The sequence below is a fragment of the Heterocephalus glaber genome, unplaced genomic scaffold (genome assembly GCF_053883595.1).
Source record: "Heterocephalus glaber isolate CG9 unplaced genomic scaffold, H.glaber_assembly_v1.0 deba00001461, whole genome shotgun sequence".
Lineage (NCBI taxonomy): Eukaryota > Metazoa > Chordata > Mammalia > Rodentia > Bathyergidae > Heterocephalus > Heterocephalus glaber.
The window spans coordinates 6,332,326-6,351,608 of NW_028258308.1; the positions used below are offsets into that span (position 1 = coordinate 6,332,326).

Sequence of the window (19,283 nt, forward strand, 5' to 3'; positions counted from 1 at the left end):
AATAATGTTCTGGTCAGCACTACCCAAGATGTTTATTAGAGCAACAATAATGAAGCATCTTGGATTTAGCAAACACAAGGACAGTATTATCTATTTCTGAGTCAGGATTTTTTTAAAGGTATAAATGATCTTAAAATGTGAAAAATTTTAACTTTTCAATTCCAAGTGTACTTTTAAGGTTCTTTTTTCTTTTTCATACCATCAATAACTGTATCCATAAGAGAAAAATAAATATACTTAAATAATTTTCAAAATTATTTTTACCTGAGAATCGATCATCCCAGAAAATCTCCCCTTGTTCTATTGCTTCCCAGAATTCATATTTCTGTGGATCAGAATCACACTTAGAGAAAAAGGAAATTAGAAGATAACTCAGAGTACAGAAGTGTATGTGTGTAGGATGAAGAATTAAATCTCTTGCTCTCCAGCTTCTTAAATTACACGTGTACAAAATTTAAAGATAAATGTTGTTTATATAAAAGGCACACTCAAAACATTTATTAAATCTGTTTATACGCTTTTGAAATAGAGTCGATTCACAGAAAAACAAATATCACAGCATAGAGCTTTATTCATCAAGTCTACAGCCAATCTCTATTGTTCAAGTCCATTTTAAATTCATAATGTGAAGAGTTTAAAGCATAACTCTTCACACTCAAATCTATGTCTTTCTGAAGTGAGACACTTAAGTGAAAGAGTGGAAAGGGGAGGGAGAGGGAAGAGAAGGAAAGCAGAAAGGAAGAGAGATGGAGAAAAACAAGAAAGAAAGCTGGTGGGGGTGGAAATACCATTTGGAGTCTACAGTCTCTACCATCCCAGTCTTCCAGGCGTCCTGTCTAGCTTGTAACAAAGAGATGGCCATGGCGTTCGTTTTTGCTCTGCACAGGCTGATAGAGCCTTCACAGATGCACATCCAGGGCCCCATTTCTTCAGGAGTGAGAGCTCCGAGGGTACCTAGCAAGCGCTCACAGAGCTGGCACCCTGGACCCTCGGAGAGGCTGCGTGTGCAGTGGGGAGCTGGTGCTTCCGCCTCCTGGGGGTGGGGGTGGGAGAGGGGGAGTCCCATCTGCCGGAGACATCTCTCTCCCCACGTTTCCTGGCCATTGAGGGAGGTGAGAGAGAGATCAGAGAGGGGCAGGTGGCTACAGCAGTGATACGGGGCCCGGAGTGCAGGCGTGCAAAGACGGGGGCGGTACCGCCAAATGTGAACCGGGCCCCGGGTGTGTGCAGACCCAAGTGGAGCCGCCAGAGTCTCCCCGGTGTCCTCTACCAGCTGCTCCCGGAGAATCCTGCCTCGCTCCGGGATCCTTCCTCTTCCTTCCCCACCACGTACCTGGCCTGAGCGGCGACTCGCGGCCCGGGGAAGCCCTTCGCTGTGGGGCCGGGCGAGCCTGAGTCCCTCCACCTCGGGTCGCCACCGCGCCTGGCTCGCCGCGCTCCCACAGGCGCTATGGAGGAATCCTGGGCAAACTGGAGGGCACATGGCGAGTTTTCCGCCGAAATCTCCGGCCTGGCGCCTTCTGGATGAGGTCGCCAGTGTCTCCTTCAGTCCCAGGTTGCCCCGAAAAGCCCTGGCAGGCAAAGAGGGATCCGCGCGGTCAGCGAGCTCCCAACCCTCCTCCCGCCGCGTCTTCGCCCTCCTCTTCCTCCGCGCTGCTGGGTTTGTTTATATAGCATCTGGAAGCCGGGAGGCATCGCCCACCCACTCGGCGTCCTGCCCTCCCCTCTCGGGCTCCGGGCTCCCGCACGTGGTCTGCACCGGTGTCGCCTCCGCGCGCGGGGCTGGTGACAGCCAGGGGGAGCGGGCGGCCGGCAAGCGGCGTCTCCGCCTGGCTCAGCCTCCCGGAGCCCTCGCCAGTTCCAAAACCCAGCCCGGACTCGAGCCTCGCCGCCTGTCCTGCCCTTTCTCTGAAGAGGAGATTTTGAAATACTGCCTTCTTGGGTGCTCGTGATGCTTCGCTGGGCTCGTTCCGTTGCCGGAGAAGAATGGTAACATGAAGAGTGGAGCGTGAAAGCGTCACCCGAACCGGGGAGAGATTGATGGGCCGAGCGCGCACTTGGCGGAGGAGCTCATTCCGAGGACGTCGCGGCGCCTGCACTTCCTGGCTGACATCTGTAGCCTCCCCTCCGACAGGTCCCCAGGTCGTCTAGCCTCTGCCTGCCGAGCAGCGTCTGGGCAGCTCCAAAGACTCCGGGAGTTTGTGGACCTCTATCCAAACAGGAGGTCTGCGCTGCACACCGCGTCTCCGGATCTCCGTGGAGTCCGCTGGCAAGCTGGCTCCGGAGGGACTTGAACTTGAGTTCAGGTGGGTTATCCCTAGGGTAGCACAGGAGGAGATGTTCGAGGAAGACAAGGAAGGTGATGTTCCACTGTCAAAAGCGGACACTCTTCTTCCTGACACTTGATGGGGACAAGTCAGTAAATCCCTCTCAATCAATCAGTTCTCTGCCTTAACCCAATCCTCCCTAACCCAGACCCCCACACTAAGGGGGGATGGCGGGCAAAGGAGAACACCAGAAAAGGCAGCTCTGAAGTATCTAGCGTGCTGTTATCTTTTTCGTAACTTATCATTAGTCTGTAAAATGATCATATTTACTCCATTGCTTTGCATTAATGGAGGTCAATAGGCTTAATGATTTCCTCAGTTGAGTCATTTATTTCTAAGCCAATAGATAATGGCTTCGTCATAGTTTTCTGGGGAAAAGTAACTGTGCGTTTGTTCTGCAGATGGCCAACTCCCTCTGAATCCTGAAGATTGGTGCTGAGCAGGCAACAAAAGTTTGTAGCTTCCCCTCAGTTTCTGGTGCTTCACAGGGGAGAGCAGAGGACTTTGGCATTAAACACAAGAAACAGTCAGGGAACAGTCTCCCTTAACTTTTCTCCTCTGTTACCATTTGCCATGAAGAGGAAACAGAAGAGATTTCTGCAGATGACTTTATTATTCATGGTGGCTTTAATTTTCCTCCCCAATATTGGTCTCTGGTCTCTGTACAAGGATAAACACCTGGTGAAATCTACAGAGCCTGGGGAACAACAGGTAAGTGCTATCCAAAGAAAAGGATGGATAAGGCATGCAGCCACAGGAGGATGTAGATATGGGATAGATTGGGTTTTTCTCCAAGTCTTTCTTTAATGAGCTAATTGTACAAGACTCTTGGGACTTTGAGGTTTAATTAAGTACTTGTTTTAAGACTGTAGCCAATGATGTGATAACAGGTAGAATACACCAGAAAAGAGGACTAAGAGAGGTCAAGAAAAAATGATACTTTTCAAAATTTGTCAGGTTGATTTGGGCTGGAAGTGGATGCCTATTTGTGGGAGGTGGGATGGATTTGGTGCAAGTTCAATTACAGGTATTGGGTTTTGCCTTCTGTCTCGTTTGTATGTCTGTGTTAAAATAAATGAGGCCAGCCAGCTAAATCATTGAAATCTTGAAGTAATCTTAGAAAAACAAGTTATAGTTTTCTATATTTTGGGTGTAATTTTTGTTAAGCAATGGCTTTTTACCTCGTGGAAACTTAGTCTCTCCTTCTGTTGCTAAGGTGATGTGGTAGGGAACACAGGCAGAGTTATTATGACTATCCATTCAGTTTCACAGTCTGATGATAACAGTTTGTGGCTAAAATGTATCCTCTATATCAGTAACATTGTATAGTATGGTATGTTTTCTTTCTGCAGAGTATACAGACCATTAGCATGCATATGTTTCATGACTTCCACATGGATCAAAATAGCTGGCTTTCTTAGCAAACAAGAATGCAAAGTATCTTTCACAAAATATTGATAAAAATCAACATTGTTGAATTCCTTGTTTATTAATAAATTGAACAGCTTTTGTATTTAAACTTTTTAAGAATGAAATGCAGCCTTCATGAGATTAATGTGATACTTTTCTAGTTAGTCCTATATCTCACCTTGGGATATTAATATTCTTACTTTCAAGGGTCATCACCCGTGTGCACAATGTACCTTCAACACTTGAGAAGGTGCCCCGGAAGTCCATTTCTAGATAACAACAATATACATTAAAGGCAATTGCTTATTTATTCTTACTCTTTACAAAGTTTAATTTGCTGTTTACACAATGAGTAGTTAGTTGTAATGTGTATGGAAGAAACCTGCTTTTTCACTATGACAAGAAGTCATTACTAACCTTTAAAGATAACTAGTATTTATGGATTTTTAGTGGATATGAATGTTGAGGAAAATGCTGACACATTATCATTTAGTTGTTGATCTTTATCACCATTTCTAATAAGAATTTAAATTAGCTTCGAAGTATATTCTGTTTTGTCATTCCACTGGGAGGGAAAATGAAGATGGGCACTTTGGATGTGAAACTGGTTTTTTCCTATTTAAATCAATTATTTCTCCAACTCTTGGTATACGACAAAGTTTTACTAGCAGTAGTAGTCAGAACAAGTATATGTAAATTTTTCATTCCAATAATGATAAATAAGAGAGAGCAAGCTTTCTTTTTCTTGAATTTTGCTAATTCACTTAACAATACTAACTGATGTATATGCTGGTGTAGCTAACATAGAACACTAATGAATCTTATTAATGAGCTCTTTACACCTTTCACATTGGCTGCATTGATTTTGACCCTAATGAGAAAATTATTTGTCCAATGGCATTTAAAAAAATAAAATGTAGTAATTCAACTCTCTGACCTGCCATTAAAATCTACAAAGTGGTTTTCTTGTTTTATGGTCTTCTAAACAGCAAATGATACTTAATTTCCAGTATTAAAGTAATGAGTATAAAAAGCATATGTGGTAAAAGAAGCAGTTACTCTTCAAAGTTTAAAAATGACTCAAGTTAATGCATATCTTGTTTAATAATCCTTCAGCAAAGTTCTGAAACCAAGAGATGAAGGAAATATAGTTCCAAATTCTAAAATGAGTGTTGATCATATAGTCACCTAAATAATGTTTACAACTATTACTTTCTTACATATACAAATTCAATTAGATATGTTTTCATCATTATATACATTTTAAGTAAAAGTGACTTTTAATGATGAATTAAGCCTGTTTAATATCACGATGCAATATTTTGCTAATGTATCCATATTTCAGTGTAAATAAGTTGGCTAAATACATAGGTTTTCAATCCTAGCATATAATTTGATGGTTGGATAATGTGTTGTTTAAATTTAGTAATTTATTTTAAAAGGAGTTTTTTTTCTGGCTAATTGCTAAGTGTTCTTCAGAAACCATTTTTTTATGTTTATCGCCAAGTTGTAAAATCCTGAGGAAAAAGAGAATGTGATGATTGAGGTATTGACAGCGATCAGCACTAAAGCTGTTCAAAAAGTGCCACATGCTCATGGGAGCATTGTATTTTCACAGCTATTTTGTGAAACAACCAGTGGTTCTGGTTCTCAGTGTGGCATGCTGGTGGTTACAGGAGTTGAAATACCTTCACTGCTTCAAGGAATTTGATGGTAACTGTGGGCTACAAAGAAACAATTTAATTTAGGATGTTCAAAATAATGAAGTCACTACTTTTTAAATATTCTTAATTTGTATTTTACCAGATCACATCATTAATAATTTTATTATTGTTGAGAGTAAATTATATTTATTAAATAATCTAAAATAAAAAGAATAAAAGTTAAATACTGCAGGAAATTATGTATATTTTCACAAAGTTTAATATTTAAAGCATTTCTCAATGTGCTATTCAAAATTAATTGGTTGTACTTAATGGTTTTATTTTCAATATAATAGTTATGATAATGTTATATAACTTTTATATATTTATTCCATCTATAATGCAAAAAGGGAAAAAATAAGTAGCAATCCCAAAATTACTTAAGGATTTTTATTCCTTTCCTTTCCTAGAACCAAAAAAGAATGATAAAATAATTTTGATACCATAATGCAAACAAAACTTTTGTATTGGTTTTTTGATTGTCTGAGCATTGCAAAGTTTAAATCAGATGACTAATATAAGTGTTAGTCTTGGAGATATTTAAGGTTTCATACAAATTTTAAAATATTTTATAATTTTCATTTATGTTATTACATTATCATAATTGATGCTATTTTTAGTTGATTTAGAGTTGTCATTTTTGGTGCTAGGAAAAGTGTCTTCTTTACTTAGAAACATATGTATAGTAAAAATTATTTATGACAAGTAAGATATTTCATTGAGAATGATTGCTTTATGATTATTTTTTGGTGAATCTTAATTCATTTTAAAAATATATTTGCTATTCTTCTCTGGTTTTAGCTGAGTTTAAATTAATTCACAGTTACATATTTAGGTCTTAAGTCATACAATAAGATGATATATAGAAAAATGCAATATTTTTGAACAAAAGTCCTTTATCCAGTGCTTATTCAGATATATATATAGAAAAAATACCCCTAAACACTTTCTTTTAAAAAATATGTTAAATAGGTTATCCAAAATCTTAACATAAAAAGGAAACCATAATAACAATTTAGCAACTAACTTGAAAATAATTTATAGAATATTCAGTATGAAAAGTATTTTGACGTTAAAAATAAGTCAAAATAAAAAAATTATATCACACACCCTGAAAATTGTGTAGATTGATTTTAGAAGTTTATGTTTGTCCTGGATTTTCTAACACATTAAAACACTAAACACTTGAGTGAGTCACTTTGAACTGGTATAACTTATTTTCCAAAATTCAGAATTTCTATTATAAAATAAAACTACTCATGCTTGCCATGTAGTAAGATATATAAAGTTCTGAGAGAGCCCACCTTGAAGACAGAAAATACTGTGAAGTACTATTTAAATATGTAAATTGTGCTTTACAGTGTATGACTTAACATCCATAAAAAAAGTCTTCAGATTCCTAAGCATCTTTCCCCAACTCTTCTAAAGTGCATCTTATCCTCACTGCATGGCGAGTCTACCTCTTGACTGGGATAATTTTTTTGTCCTGTGGAATTTTAAACTTGTTTAAATTTAAAATTCTTTAAAATTTAAAATGTCAGGTAATTGGTACCTAGTTTATGTGAACTGTCTATGCTTTCTTTTGTCATGTTGATCACTAAAGTTCTAAAGTGTATATTCCTTTCTCAGCAAATATCTTAGATATTGGAAGAGCTAAGGACAGGCTAAATTTTCCTTTCTGTGTGCAGCATAGTGCATTCTCAACTCAATACCTGTGAAATGATGCATTAGTTTGAGCCATCCTGTTCTTAATTAGCTATGATGTAGATTTTAAATTAGGGTTTTAAAGGAACTTTCCTTGAATTTATGGAAAGTCCGTTCAGAATCACTACAGGAGAGCACCACACAGACCACTGTAGCAAGTGCCTTAATTATTTGGTGTGACCTAGTAGATCACTACATGATTAGCTCATCACACTGCCCTCTGGGAGACAGAGTGTGACACAGACTTCTGCTCACAATCTGGTAAAAAATGAGATGGTTTCCCTCCCCCTCCTTCATTTCTGAGTTAGACAAGCTGTGTTGAATCAATTAGCCTCCTATAAGTTTTACCTGCAATAGAAACCAAATCAAGCTCGAAGATATAGGGGAAGGTAAGATAGGTTGGGTGATAGAAGTGGAATAGAGAAGGTGATGATTTCTTCGTTTAAAACATTTTGTCAGAAGTAGCCACAACAACCTTTAGGAGTTTGCAACCATGTTGCTCCTTATAATATTTTTACAGAGATGAAAGCAGCCAACGTTCAGGAGAAGATATAAATAAAAGAAAGATATTCTACCATGTAAGAGGCATAAAGAATCTTAAAATCAGACACTGATATGCTTTGTTCTTCAGTCTTTCCCATCTCTCCTTTGCTTGACTGGCTGATGGTGAGGAGTTCAAGGACCAATTACTTCAGATTCTTAAAAATGTCTGATAAGATCTTGTTATTCTTCTCTCTCTCTTCTTTATATTTCCATATATTTACGTATATACACACATATATATTTATAAAAGTACTATAATCGAACCAAAAGTAGAAAAATGCAAAAACAATAGAAGATTCTGAAAGTGACAATAAAGAAAAAGACAAACTCATAGACACTTGTTCCCCTTAAAACCTCCAACTGTCATACCACACAACTAAGGATTTTTAAATGATCTCAAAATGTAATTATAATTCTTGAATAGACAACAAAAAGAGAACAAATAAAATCATGTATTCTACTGAGAATATATGCAGATGAGCACAAATATATATGGTTACCTTTATCTTTATTGATTAATGTACTAAGATCTGTTATTTATTTTTTAATTCATTAATGTGGCCTAAGAAAAGAAGTTAAAAATAAAGGTATATTTAGGGTTCAAGATAAATTCAATTTAAATAACACCAATGTTTTCTCTAACAGTCCTACCTCCACTGTGTTTGAAAAAAAAATGTAGGCTACATTAGCACTACTCTCAAATATATTCATTTCATATATTCATCTGGCAACTCACACACACACATATACCTACACACACATGGCCTCACTTATCAAGAAAAATTAAATCCATCCAACTGTTTCCTTTTCCCCAGTATTTTTAGCTTCTAGAATTTCTTTCTTTTTCCATCATCTTGAATGCAATGTGATGTACCATTTAAATGTTATTAATGTAATTTTGAGAAAAAAGTATGGACAAAGGTAAAGAAAATGAATCTATCTTTAGGAATGCTTACATATATTTAGTTACTGTGAGAATCACACAAGGATTTAGTCTGTTAGAGACTCACTAATTATAAATAGGATAATTCAGAATTTTATTGTAATATAATGAACAGAATTGTATTTACCATAGAGTATGGTAACAGCAACCAACTGCCTGTTCTTGTTGTAGGAGTGGTGGTATCTCCATGAGGGCTTATATCATTTCAAATACCCAGATACTCATGCAATGCTATTTCCATACTTGCAGTCTAGAACGCCACAGATAATTATTGTAATGAATTTTAATATTTTTCTCATATTAAAATGACCACATTGTCAAGGCTGCCCCCTAAATTTAACAAGTTTTCTTGGGCAGATAGTCTAAATGAGCTTAATTTGAGGAGAAATATCAATATTTCCACAGTGCTTTGCTCACTTTTAGTAGGTCATTATGTAAAGTTTGGAATTAAATACCTTGATTAGAATTCAGACTTCAGCATTTCGCACTTTGTGATCCCTGACATCTCATGGCTCTTCCCTAGACCAGCTTCCTTATGAGAAGTTGGTTATCTTTTCTTGGACTGTTGCAGTGAGGATTGAGTCTGTAACATCTTGAACAGTATATAAGAAGGCTTAAGGGATATAGATTATTGTTAAACATATTGTAAGTTTTTATAAGCAATCATTGCCTTTAGCAAAGTAATTAGTGTTAATTTAACAAATATTTACAGATGGTTTCTTTTTACAGGCATTGTCAAGACAGAATAGCAGAGCAATATCATGTGTTGAATTCAATAGAGAATACTTTTGAATAAACAAATAGGATCTAGAAATAAGACTTTTCTCATGCTTTCTTTTTATATAATATATACAAGTTAGATTGATAATTCATTTTTAATTTTATTTTTCATTGCAAAAGTGATTGGAAGTCTTTTTGATGTATTGAAAAAGATTAAAAACTGAAGCTTAGAAGAGAAAAAAAGAGAGAAGAAATATTTATTTGATGTGACAAGAATTATTTTCTGTACAAACGAAACCCATGCCTCACATATAGGGTTTTATTTTCTAGTTAATTGGAGAGATAAAACTTATACTCATGAAAAAAATTAATTCTGCACTATTGAATTTTCTTTGCATTTGATGAACATTCAGAAAAGATTTAATAATCCCTGCACACATTGCACAGGTCTTCATTCTTACAGGGATATATAATAGTGAGGTGCTTTTTATTACAAAAATTGGATAGGGTTACCATTAGGCTAAGGAAAATTCAGATAGTTTAAGTTTACATGTTGACTTCATCCATTACAGAAATATGCTATATGATTTTGGGCAAGTCGATAACTATTTATGAACTTCAATTCCTCATATGGAAACCAAGATTATTTTATAAAAGTGTATCTGAGCAAGCGAATTGGTTTTACATATGTGATTGGAAATAGAAAATCTTTAAAGGAAACATCACATAGTAGTCTATAACTTTTTCTCAGTGCTTAAAACATTCCTTAAAGGTACCAGATAAGCTTCAGTACTCTGTTAACCCAATGAGGATATAATAAAACATATAAACTATATTGATATCAATTCATCTGTTTATTGTTAATAAAATATTTATTGGATATACAATTTGTAGATGATATTGTATTAGACACTGAGGGAAATAAATGATGTACCCATAAATCTCTTTTCAATTAACTTGTTATCTATTAGTTTAAAATGGCACATATATACCTATCACATAGGAACAGATTAAATTGTTTTCTAGGAAATACAATACAAACCATTTAGAGTTTAGAAGTAGAAAAATATCACTGTATATGTGATATCAATATCACGTATTTCACATAAATATTATATCATATAATTATTTACTGGATTAATCTTCAGAAAAATTTATTGGAGTAATTTCTAACTCAATTTCAACCAAAGTAAAAGACAAAGACAAAATCACAAAGACAAAATCACAAAGACCTATGCATTCTGAATTCATAGAAAATGCTGAACAGCCTTAACATACACATGATTTAAGACAAATGAGGGCTTTGGCATGTTATTGGGTTTAACAATTTGACCCTGGCACTCTCTTCATTATAGTTACACTCATTTGAGGAGGTTTAAACAAATTTGTAAAATATTAAATGCTGAGACTAAATATACAACTCAAATATCATACTTTAAAGATCAATATATATTGGTCTGAATTCCATGTCCCAGGTGGTAGAAGGAAGAGAATTCTGAAGACAGCTGTCATACTGAGAGATTCAAGGTGCTATTCCCAAGGAAAGTGGAGATGCCCAAGTGAAATGAATCAGAAAGAACAGCAGAAAGTGTTACTATAATCGGAAAGATAAATTTAGAGACTGTGCTTATAATAGTTTGAATGTTTTTCCTGGAAGAATAGCCTGAGACTTTTCCTATATAGTTATCTTACCACTTTGGAGAGATAACTAAAAATTTATAAAATAGTCTGTAAAGTGCAAAGATATAATGCGTATATGTTATTACCTTAGTAGATGACGGGCAATTGAGTTATTGTTATTGTATATGTAATCCTATAATAAGGATTGAAAGCCACAAAACAGAATGGAAATGTCAGAAAATCATGGAGCAACTTTCCTAAGAAGGCGATCATGCCTCTGTCCAAAAAAAAAATTCCAGACAATGACCAGATACACAAAGTTAAGGGGGAAAAAGAGATTATACTTAGTGTAAGAAGTGGGATCCAATGAGAGAGTGATGGTATTTTATTAAAAGGATGGGAGGCCAGTTATATTTAGTTTCAAGGAATCTCAAAGTAATTCATTGATAATAAAAGCAGTAACATGATTGTAATGAAAATAGTCATAAAAGTACAAATGGAAGTGAATTTATTAATAACCAACTCAAGCTTATTTTTATTGATCTCTTAACATGGACTAGATACCAAATTAAACTACACATAAATCTTCACAACAACACCATGAAATATATAAGGTTACTGTATTACAAATGCAAAAATTGTTTAAAAGTTTATCAAGATCATATAGTGACCATTCTACCAGTATCATCTTAAAACAATTTAAAGTTCACCATATAATACAACTACATTAGAAATACTCTATATTATTCCTGTTTTCAAGGAAAGTGCTGGATGTAAAAACAGAGGTGGAAAGCTGTGTAAAACTAGATAGTGTGAGATGAGCATTCTTCTATTCACTAGCTGAGGATATTTCATTTCTTTTATATGGGCTGACAGAACATTGGTCAGATTAACAATTATGAAACGGGGTTGCCCCTTCCTCTTAACTTATATAGAAATTTAATCTTTCTTTCACAGGTTGAAGAAGGTTATATACTTTGGATGATTCTTACAACTTCAAGACAAAGATCTTATATGAAATATAGAGGGAACCAGGGAGGCCCAAAGGATAAAGTTTAAGGATGTGTAGAAATTCAAGAAACTCTCCAACTCTTTACACTCTCTCCCCTCCTTTTCCTTGCACTGATCTTTTTCTTCTCTCATTTTGCCATTAAAATTTTTCAAAAGAGGGCTGGGGATTTAGCTCAGTGGTTTCGCCGCAAGGACCCAAGTTTGATCCCTGGTACCCCCCAAAAGAAATTCCAAAAGAAAAAAAAATCAGCAAAAACTAATTTGATCAACAATAGGCCCAAATAATTTATAAAAGATTTCCAATACTTTGGGAACTTGAGGCTTTGGATCATTAAAAAAAAAAAAGTTCTGTTGAACCTAACTGTATTTCCAATTAAAATGTGGGTCATTGAGAAATATGTTTTTAATACAAGGCTTCTGCTGCTGCTCTCTGTTGCTATTGTTCTGTTTGTAATACTGGGAACTGTCACTGTATTCTGAATTATGCAGTCAGAAAGTAATTATTGCTTAGTTGTGTCACCTCAACAGAAACACTCTTTTATAAGTTCAAAATCCAAACTAACACAATAAAATTCACACTACCCCTAAGTAATCATTCTGCATTTTTCTATTCAGCTCTTTGTCTTGTCTTCCAAAGCAGCTTTTTCCAAACTTCTTTCTCTCCTCACATTTCCCATGGAACCTCCCCTGTCATTGCGTTCAGCAGATGGCTGGCCTAATTCCTTCCTGAGGGTATGAGGTGTTCATATTGGGAGAGCCGAGACTGTGTCACAAAACTGGGAAAAGCACGAATATTTTCTTGGAGATTTTCTCCATTGTATACTTAGCTCCTGTTACTATGAAAAATGTCCATAGGTTTAGGATAAACATGGAACCTCTTTTCAGACAATGGATCACAGATTTCCTTAGGAACTACTACATAATATTCTTTTTTATTCTCTTTCATTTAATTTCAAAATTTTCCTCACTGGTCTATCCTTTCTGTTAGTATTTAAACTTACTGAGGTTTCTCCCACTATTGGAGAGGTTTGGGGGGCAAATAGAAAGTAAGAAAAATGTCTTTCGGTGACACATAAAATTTTTCTGCTCTCTTGTTTCTTTCTCTTCCCATAATAATCAAAAATTGCATCAATTCCTGGCTTTCTACTTCTGTTCACCTAGGCCTGAATCCAACCTCTAGCATGTATTAATTTCTTTCACCAATATCATCAGCAAGCTCTTGAGAGTTAATTAAAAAAAATTCTCATTAGTCATATTACTAGATTGAATTTTACTAGAAGTTCATTTTGGGAAAAAGGCAAAGTTCGTCTGAAGACAAGACATGGAGCCATAGAAGATATAGAAGAGGAAAAGTTTGAAAAAGTAACAAAAGCAATAGGAAAATGTAAGAGAGAGTCTTTACTGGTAATTCAGGCCTCACTGTGCAAACTCCTATTTTAATGCTTCTTTCCTTGCTGCCCTTCCCAACAACCATCCATAAACAAGCATACCTACCCATGTCCTTCACAGACTCTTACTTAATGTAATTTTCTAAAAATATTATGTTTTGAAGTCTTTACAATTATTATTTCTTGTTCTGCATTTTCCAGGTCATCTCTCAGAGTCTCTTGTAGTTTGAGGTAACGCATTTTAATTGGTGACTCTCAAATTATTACTCTAATCCATATTTTTCTCCTAAGAATATGAAAGATATTTCAAGCTGTACCTGTATAATATTACATTAATCTTTCCCTTCCACTTCCCATTCTATTTGTATGTCTTATCTAAATGACATATGCTGTCATGGCCTGATCATTATAATTGGTACCATCGTTATCTTTATTCTCAAATTCCATTGATTGGTGAGTACTGGTAATGCTTCCCAACATGTATCCCTTAAATTATTCAAATCTCTTTATCTTCCTTGCTGCTGCCCTAGCTGTGTCCAGGTTAAATACTCTACTAAACTTCTTTGAGGGACTTTTCAATGTAATACTACACCTCCAGGCTACCCTCATGACTACTCTCACTGAAGCCAGAGCTGTTTATTCAAAGAGCGTCACTGAACATACTGCTGCCATTGGACTCTTAACGCCATTGCAGGAAAACTCAAACTCTTTAACTCAACATATCCAAACTTTTCCAGATGTGAACCACACCTGATGGGTCTACTACTTCACTGCCAAGGCTCTTGAAGCTCCAACTACTTTGAGGTTTTAGTTTTGTGAGAGTGTCATATTATTTTTCCCCTCCATGTATGTGAATATATTTCATCTTTAGTTTTTCCTGTGTAATTACTACTTCCCCTCAAATTCTCTTTGGGAAACTTTTCCTTCATCTCCCATACTTGGGTTAGATACTTTCCTGAGGGTTAGTTTAGTTATTTTCCTTTTGCTTTTATAAAGTACTCATCAGTATATGTATTTGATACATCTTTACTTTATTAGCCATGAATCAGTAAATCTTTAAACCTAACTAGTGGGTTGAATCATGACTCCTAAGAAGCTGTGTGTACATACGAATACTTGGAAGCCATGAATGTTACCTTATAGGAAAGAAAGGGTCTTTTCTGATGTAAATAATTTAAAGATTTTGAGATGAGGAGATAGTCTGGATCATCCACCTTCGCTTTAAATCAAATCATAAGCATTTTTATAAAAGATACATGGAAGACATTTGATGGGCAGAAGGGAAGGCAAAGAAAGAAGAGGGAGATGCAATGTGAAGACACAGGCAGAGGCTGGGATAATGTTGCCATAAAGCAGACATATGAAGAAGTCAATGTGAGGATGGAGTTATGGAATGATTTGACCACAAGCTAAGGAATTCAGGGGATCCCAATAGCACCCAGACCTACTGGGAGCAAGGACTGTTCCCTAGAGCATCTAGAATTAGAGCAGTGCTGGCAACTCTTTTTAGATTTCTGGCCTCCAAAACCATGAGAAAATATATTTCTGTTGTTTTAAGTGCATGATTTGAAACAATCTCTTACAGCAGTCTGAGGAAGTTAATACAGGTAGGAATTGCTTATCTTTTCCACCTTTTTAGTTGAGTATTGTCGTTATATGAGTACAAAATAGATACCTGATACACACTTTCTTAAAAAAGAGAGAGTCATGCATATAAATTGTTTTCCATTTATTGATCATATTTAATCTGATCTGTATGACTATCAAAAAAGGTTATGTATGCTCAATATTGAAGTTTAAATACCCTTACAAACCAACTACATATATAAAAAAGTAAATTCTTGTCATAGTCATTAATTAATGTGTCCATGGACATATTTCCACGATATATGTTTCATTTGTCAACCACATCCTTCATTAAACATTGTCAAAACTTATTTGAAAACTCAACTGATCTTGATGTCAAAAATCTCAAGATTTTATCAAACATACAGAAATCTGAGTATGCTATAGAAGAAAGATATGATTCTAATAACTGAAAAGCACAGATATTCACAAGTCAGTGATATAACACAATATAAGCACTGAATCTGTTCTTTTTTATAATTATGGCAACATCTGTAGTGTAATTTTTATCATAAAATGTGTAGGCACATATCTACATTTAGCAGCTATAACAATTTAGGAAAAGCTTATTTTAAAACTTTACTAACCTACAAAAAGGCATACATTTGAGTTCATTAATATAGCCTACAAAGGAACACTAAGCACACTTCATTAAAAAAAGTTATTTTGAGAGTAAAGACTGATATGTTTCAAGGGACTTATCTTAATTTCATTGTTTCAGAGCCTTTAACATCTATAAGTCTTATTTCCAGTGAAGATCTTCCTTTGGACAGCCCCCTATTTTAAAAAAGCAATCTACCTTGATTTACCTGGATTCTTTTTAATTAGCAGTGGTGTGGCAGGAAATTGGAAGCAAGGAGAGAATGGGAAGAAATTCAAGGGTAAAACTTATGAAAGAGATTAGGAAAAAATTATAGGGGCTAGGAAAGACTTTTCGGCTTTATTTGGTAGAGACATATTAAATGCAGTGTCTTGGGGGAAAATGTCTTACTGTTCTGGTAATTAAATGGCATTGTGTCTGATGAGATGATTCCAGGACGTTCTTCATAATTCTAACTTACTTCGAGCACATTAATTACATCTCCTCTGTTTGTACTAGTATTATAGCCAGCTTGAATTTTTGAACTTTTCATTCTGACATTTCTGCCAGTTAGCTACCTTTGACCTTATTCATTTCTGTTGCTTTTGTGTTCATTTGAATAGTGTATTCAAATGATTTTTAAAGTGTATTGGCTGTATTCAGCTTCTAAAAGATGTGAAGAAATATAAGGAGTTATTTCAATCAGAGCTTTTTCTTTAATATTATCAGTTCCATGTCATTCCATTAGTAAAAATGTCATTTACAAGTATTCTTGTAATTGAAAAAATGATGTATAATGACATATTATGTCATAACATTTGTATGTTAAAACACAATGTTCTAGATGCAATTCTCTATTAAAAATATGACCAGTGTACAAATGATTATGTGAAAATATAGGCATACATTTTGAAGCAACTGATCTGAATTCAACACTAAAGAATTATTTTTTATATATAATACTTACATGATTTTAATTTGTTTCTCTAAGTACCTCCAAGTTCATAAATCTACTGATGTGACACACATGCTCTCCTTTCTAGTGACATTGTGTAAATATATTTACTCAGGACTATTGGTCAGTTTGCTGTCTTTTGTGCCCATATGTACAAATGGTGGTTTTCTATGATTATTTCATCATAAATGGTAAACTTTAAGTTACAAACATTTAAATTATTTTCATTTTAAAGTAATTATTAACTCATAATAATTATACACATCATGAAGGTTCAGTGTTGTATCATCACCATATAAGCATATAGCATGAGCTGATCAAATTTACCCACCCTTTTCCCACTTCCTCCAATGCCCTTCCCAAGCTCTAGCAATCACTCTTCTATTTCATATTTACTTTTGTAGTTCTCTCATATGAGAGAGAATTTGCAGTATTTTTCATATTGTGTCTGATTTATTTCACGTAGCATAATTCTCTCCTGTTCAATCCATTTTGCTACAGATGGCAAGATTTAATTATTCTTCATGACTGAATAATACTCCACTGTGTAAATATATAAACATTTTCTTTGTCCACCCATTTATTAATAGGCACATAAGCCAATTCACTTTTATTTTAATAATGAAATATACAGATTCTGGTATAAATTCCTTTAAAGAATATATTTTTAACATACTGTCATTTGGGTATGACAATCAAATATCTATGATAGATGTTTGCCTTCTTAAGTGTAAAATAATAGTTATATTTTTCTCTGAGTTTTTTTGCAATTTAAATTTTAAATGAAGTAGAATATTCCTCTTGATTTGTGCTTAATTATTTCATGTCAGTATATTTCATTATGTACTGTTTGATGTCTACATTTTATTTTCTTGTTTGCATTTAATTTTAAATAGTGCTTCTTATCTAGTATGTATTACATTGAAAAAATAGAGATTGACAACTCAAAATATCTGTAAAAGTTTCCCTATTTTCAGATTTGATAGACTTGTGAGTACGTTAAAATAAAATATTGAATAAGACTTTTGTTTCTTATTTATCAAACATTATTTTATTCCCTAGCATATTCGGTACAAGTATAAAGAAGGACCCATGACTATCAAAAACATCACTTAAGAACTGTAAATGAGAAGAATTACTTGTATTTAGTTCTTTATCATAATCTTAAGTAAAACAGTCACAAAGTTAAAGGATAAAAGATAAATAGGTCTTTCCACTGGCTGGTAGTGAATATTTGAAGCTGATATATATATACATTTAGGCAAACATAAACAAAGATAAGCTTCTAAGTTCTCCCATCATCAAAGCAGAAGGCTTAAATTGCTTATCCTCTTTTCAGCTCACATTTCCAAAGTTATAGATTTGGGAATTACTTTTCAAAGTTTAAGCTTCCCCAATGCTCATTTTAATTAATATAAAATGACATGGGATGGTCCAAATCTGATTTTCATGGTTCTCCCCTATGGCAACTCCACATACGGCCTGATAAGTCCTATACTGAGCACTGTTGGGAGTAGGTAAGTGCGCACAAATAGTATTTAAGATTAAGTATGTACTGTTAAAGGCAGCTTTCACTTCACCAGTGAATATGAATACAGTATAAATAGCTTATTATAGAATCCAGTGGTTGGTCAATGACTTACTATTGACTGGTGATTGATAATTTTCATGAATTTATGATCATTTTACAAAAATTATTTATTTCTAATAACAAATGTTCTCTAAAAATAAATTCTTGTTTTTTAAATATCGTATGATGATTTTAATTAATGTGTTGAGTATGCATTTTATTTAGCTAGACTCTGTGGAAAACAGTACTATTAGGACAAAAGCATCACAGGGAAGATAATTTGATTCTGTCTTAAACCATTTCCTGTCTAAAAATCCCAATTATTCTGAAATTCTAATCAATTAACTCACTAATAATGATTTGTGCATATTTTCACTTTTTTGTTTGGTTTTATTTCTGACATATATTCTTATTTTCAATATTACATGAAATTTGTTCTTTGCTCTTGTAAGGAGTTTTATTTCCACAGTTCAGCTCTTTGTTAATGATTTTGTCTAAGTTATTGTAAAAGATTTTTATGTTGTTAAATTAGCCTATATATATGATCTCTATTATCAGATTTTGACCTCTTGATTAAACATGTGTTCCAATTTATTAAAAGAAGTATATTCAACTGTTTGCCTTATCTTAGAATAAGCCTATGTATTTTTATTTTTTCCATCAAGTAACTCCATTCCTATCATCCATATTGATTTTTATCTTCTAGAAACATGAATCTTTTATGAAATTATTTCAATGAATATTTGAAAATGCTGAACAAAATGCTCAATGCTATATCCATTTTATAACACTTAGCTCTTGTCATGGATTGAGAAACTGCATTTTAGTGGGAAAAAGATTTCATTTAGTTACTAAAGTTAGGTTTTAGCAGGGCCTACATATTTTCAGGATTTGGAATAACTCTTGGAAATCAGTTTGTAAGCAGATGCATAGTGTGTAAATTTAATCCTCATAATTCTTTGAGTTCTATGATTCTAAGTATTTTGACTCAAATATGTGTTTTCTTATCTATGAAATTTTTGTCAATTCAAGATGAACAAGATAATTTTATCTTACCACAGGTCACATGACAAAAATAAGCAGTTATTTGCTAAAACAACATAATGAATTAATATCTATACCTGGACTTAATTCAGATTTTACTATTCCTAATTCTAGTGGACTTTTTGTTACTATGCAGGTA

The 19,283-nt window shown here is 34.4% G+C and overlaps 1 protein-coding gene across 1 annotated transcript in view; it reads left to right on the forward strand.

The window, feature by feature from the left end:
* Positions 1-2,137: 2,137 nt before the first annotated feature.
* Galntl6 (polypeptide N-acetylgalactosaminyltransferase like 6) overlaps positions 2,138-19,283 on the forward strand; it is a 1,152,292-nt gene continuing 1,135,146 nt past the window's right edge. The window contains exons 1-2 of the mRNA XM_004852932.3: positions 2,138-2,306; positions 2,729-3,038. Of these exons, the coding sequence (XP_004852989.1) occupies positions 2,901-3,038 (138 nt within the window). The 5' untranslated portion in view covers positions 2,138-2,306; positions 2,729-2,900. The remainder of the gene's footprint in view (positions 2,307-2,728; positions 3,039-19,283) is intronic.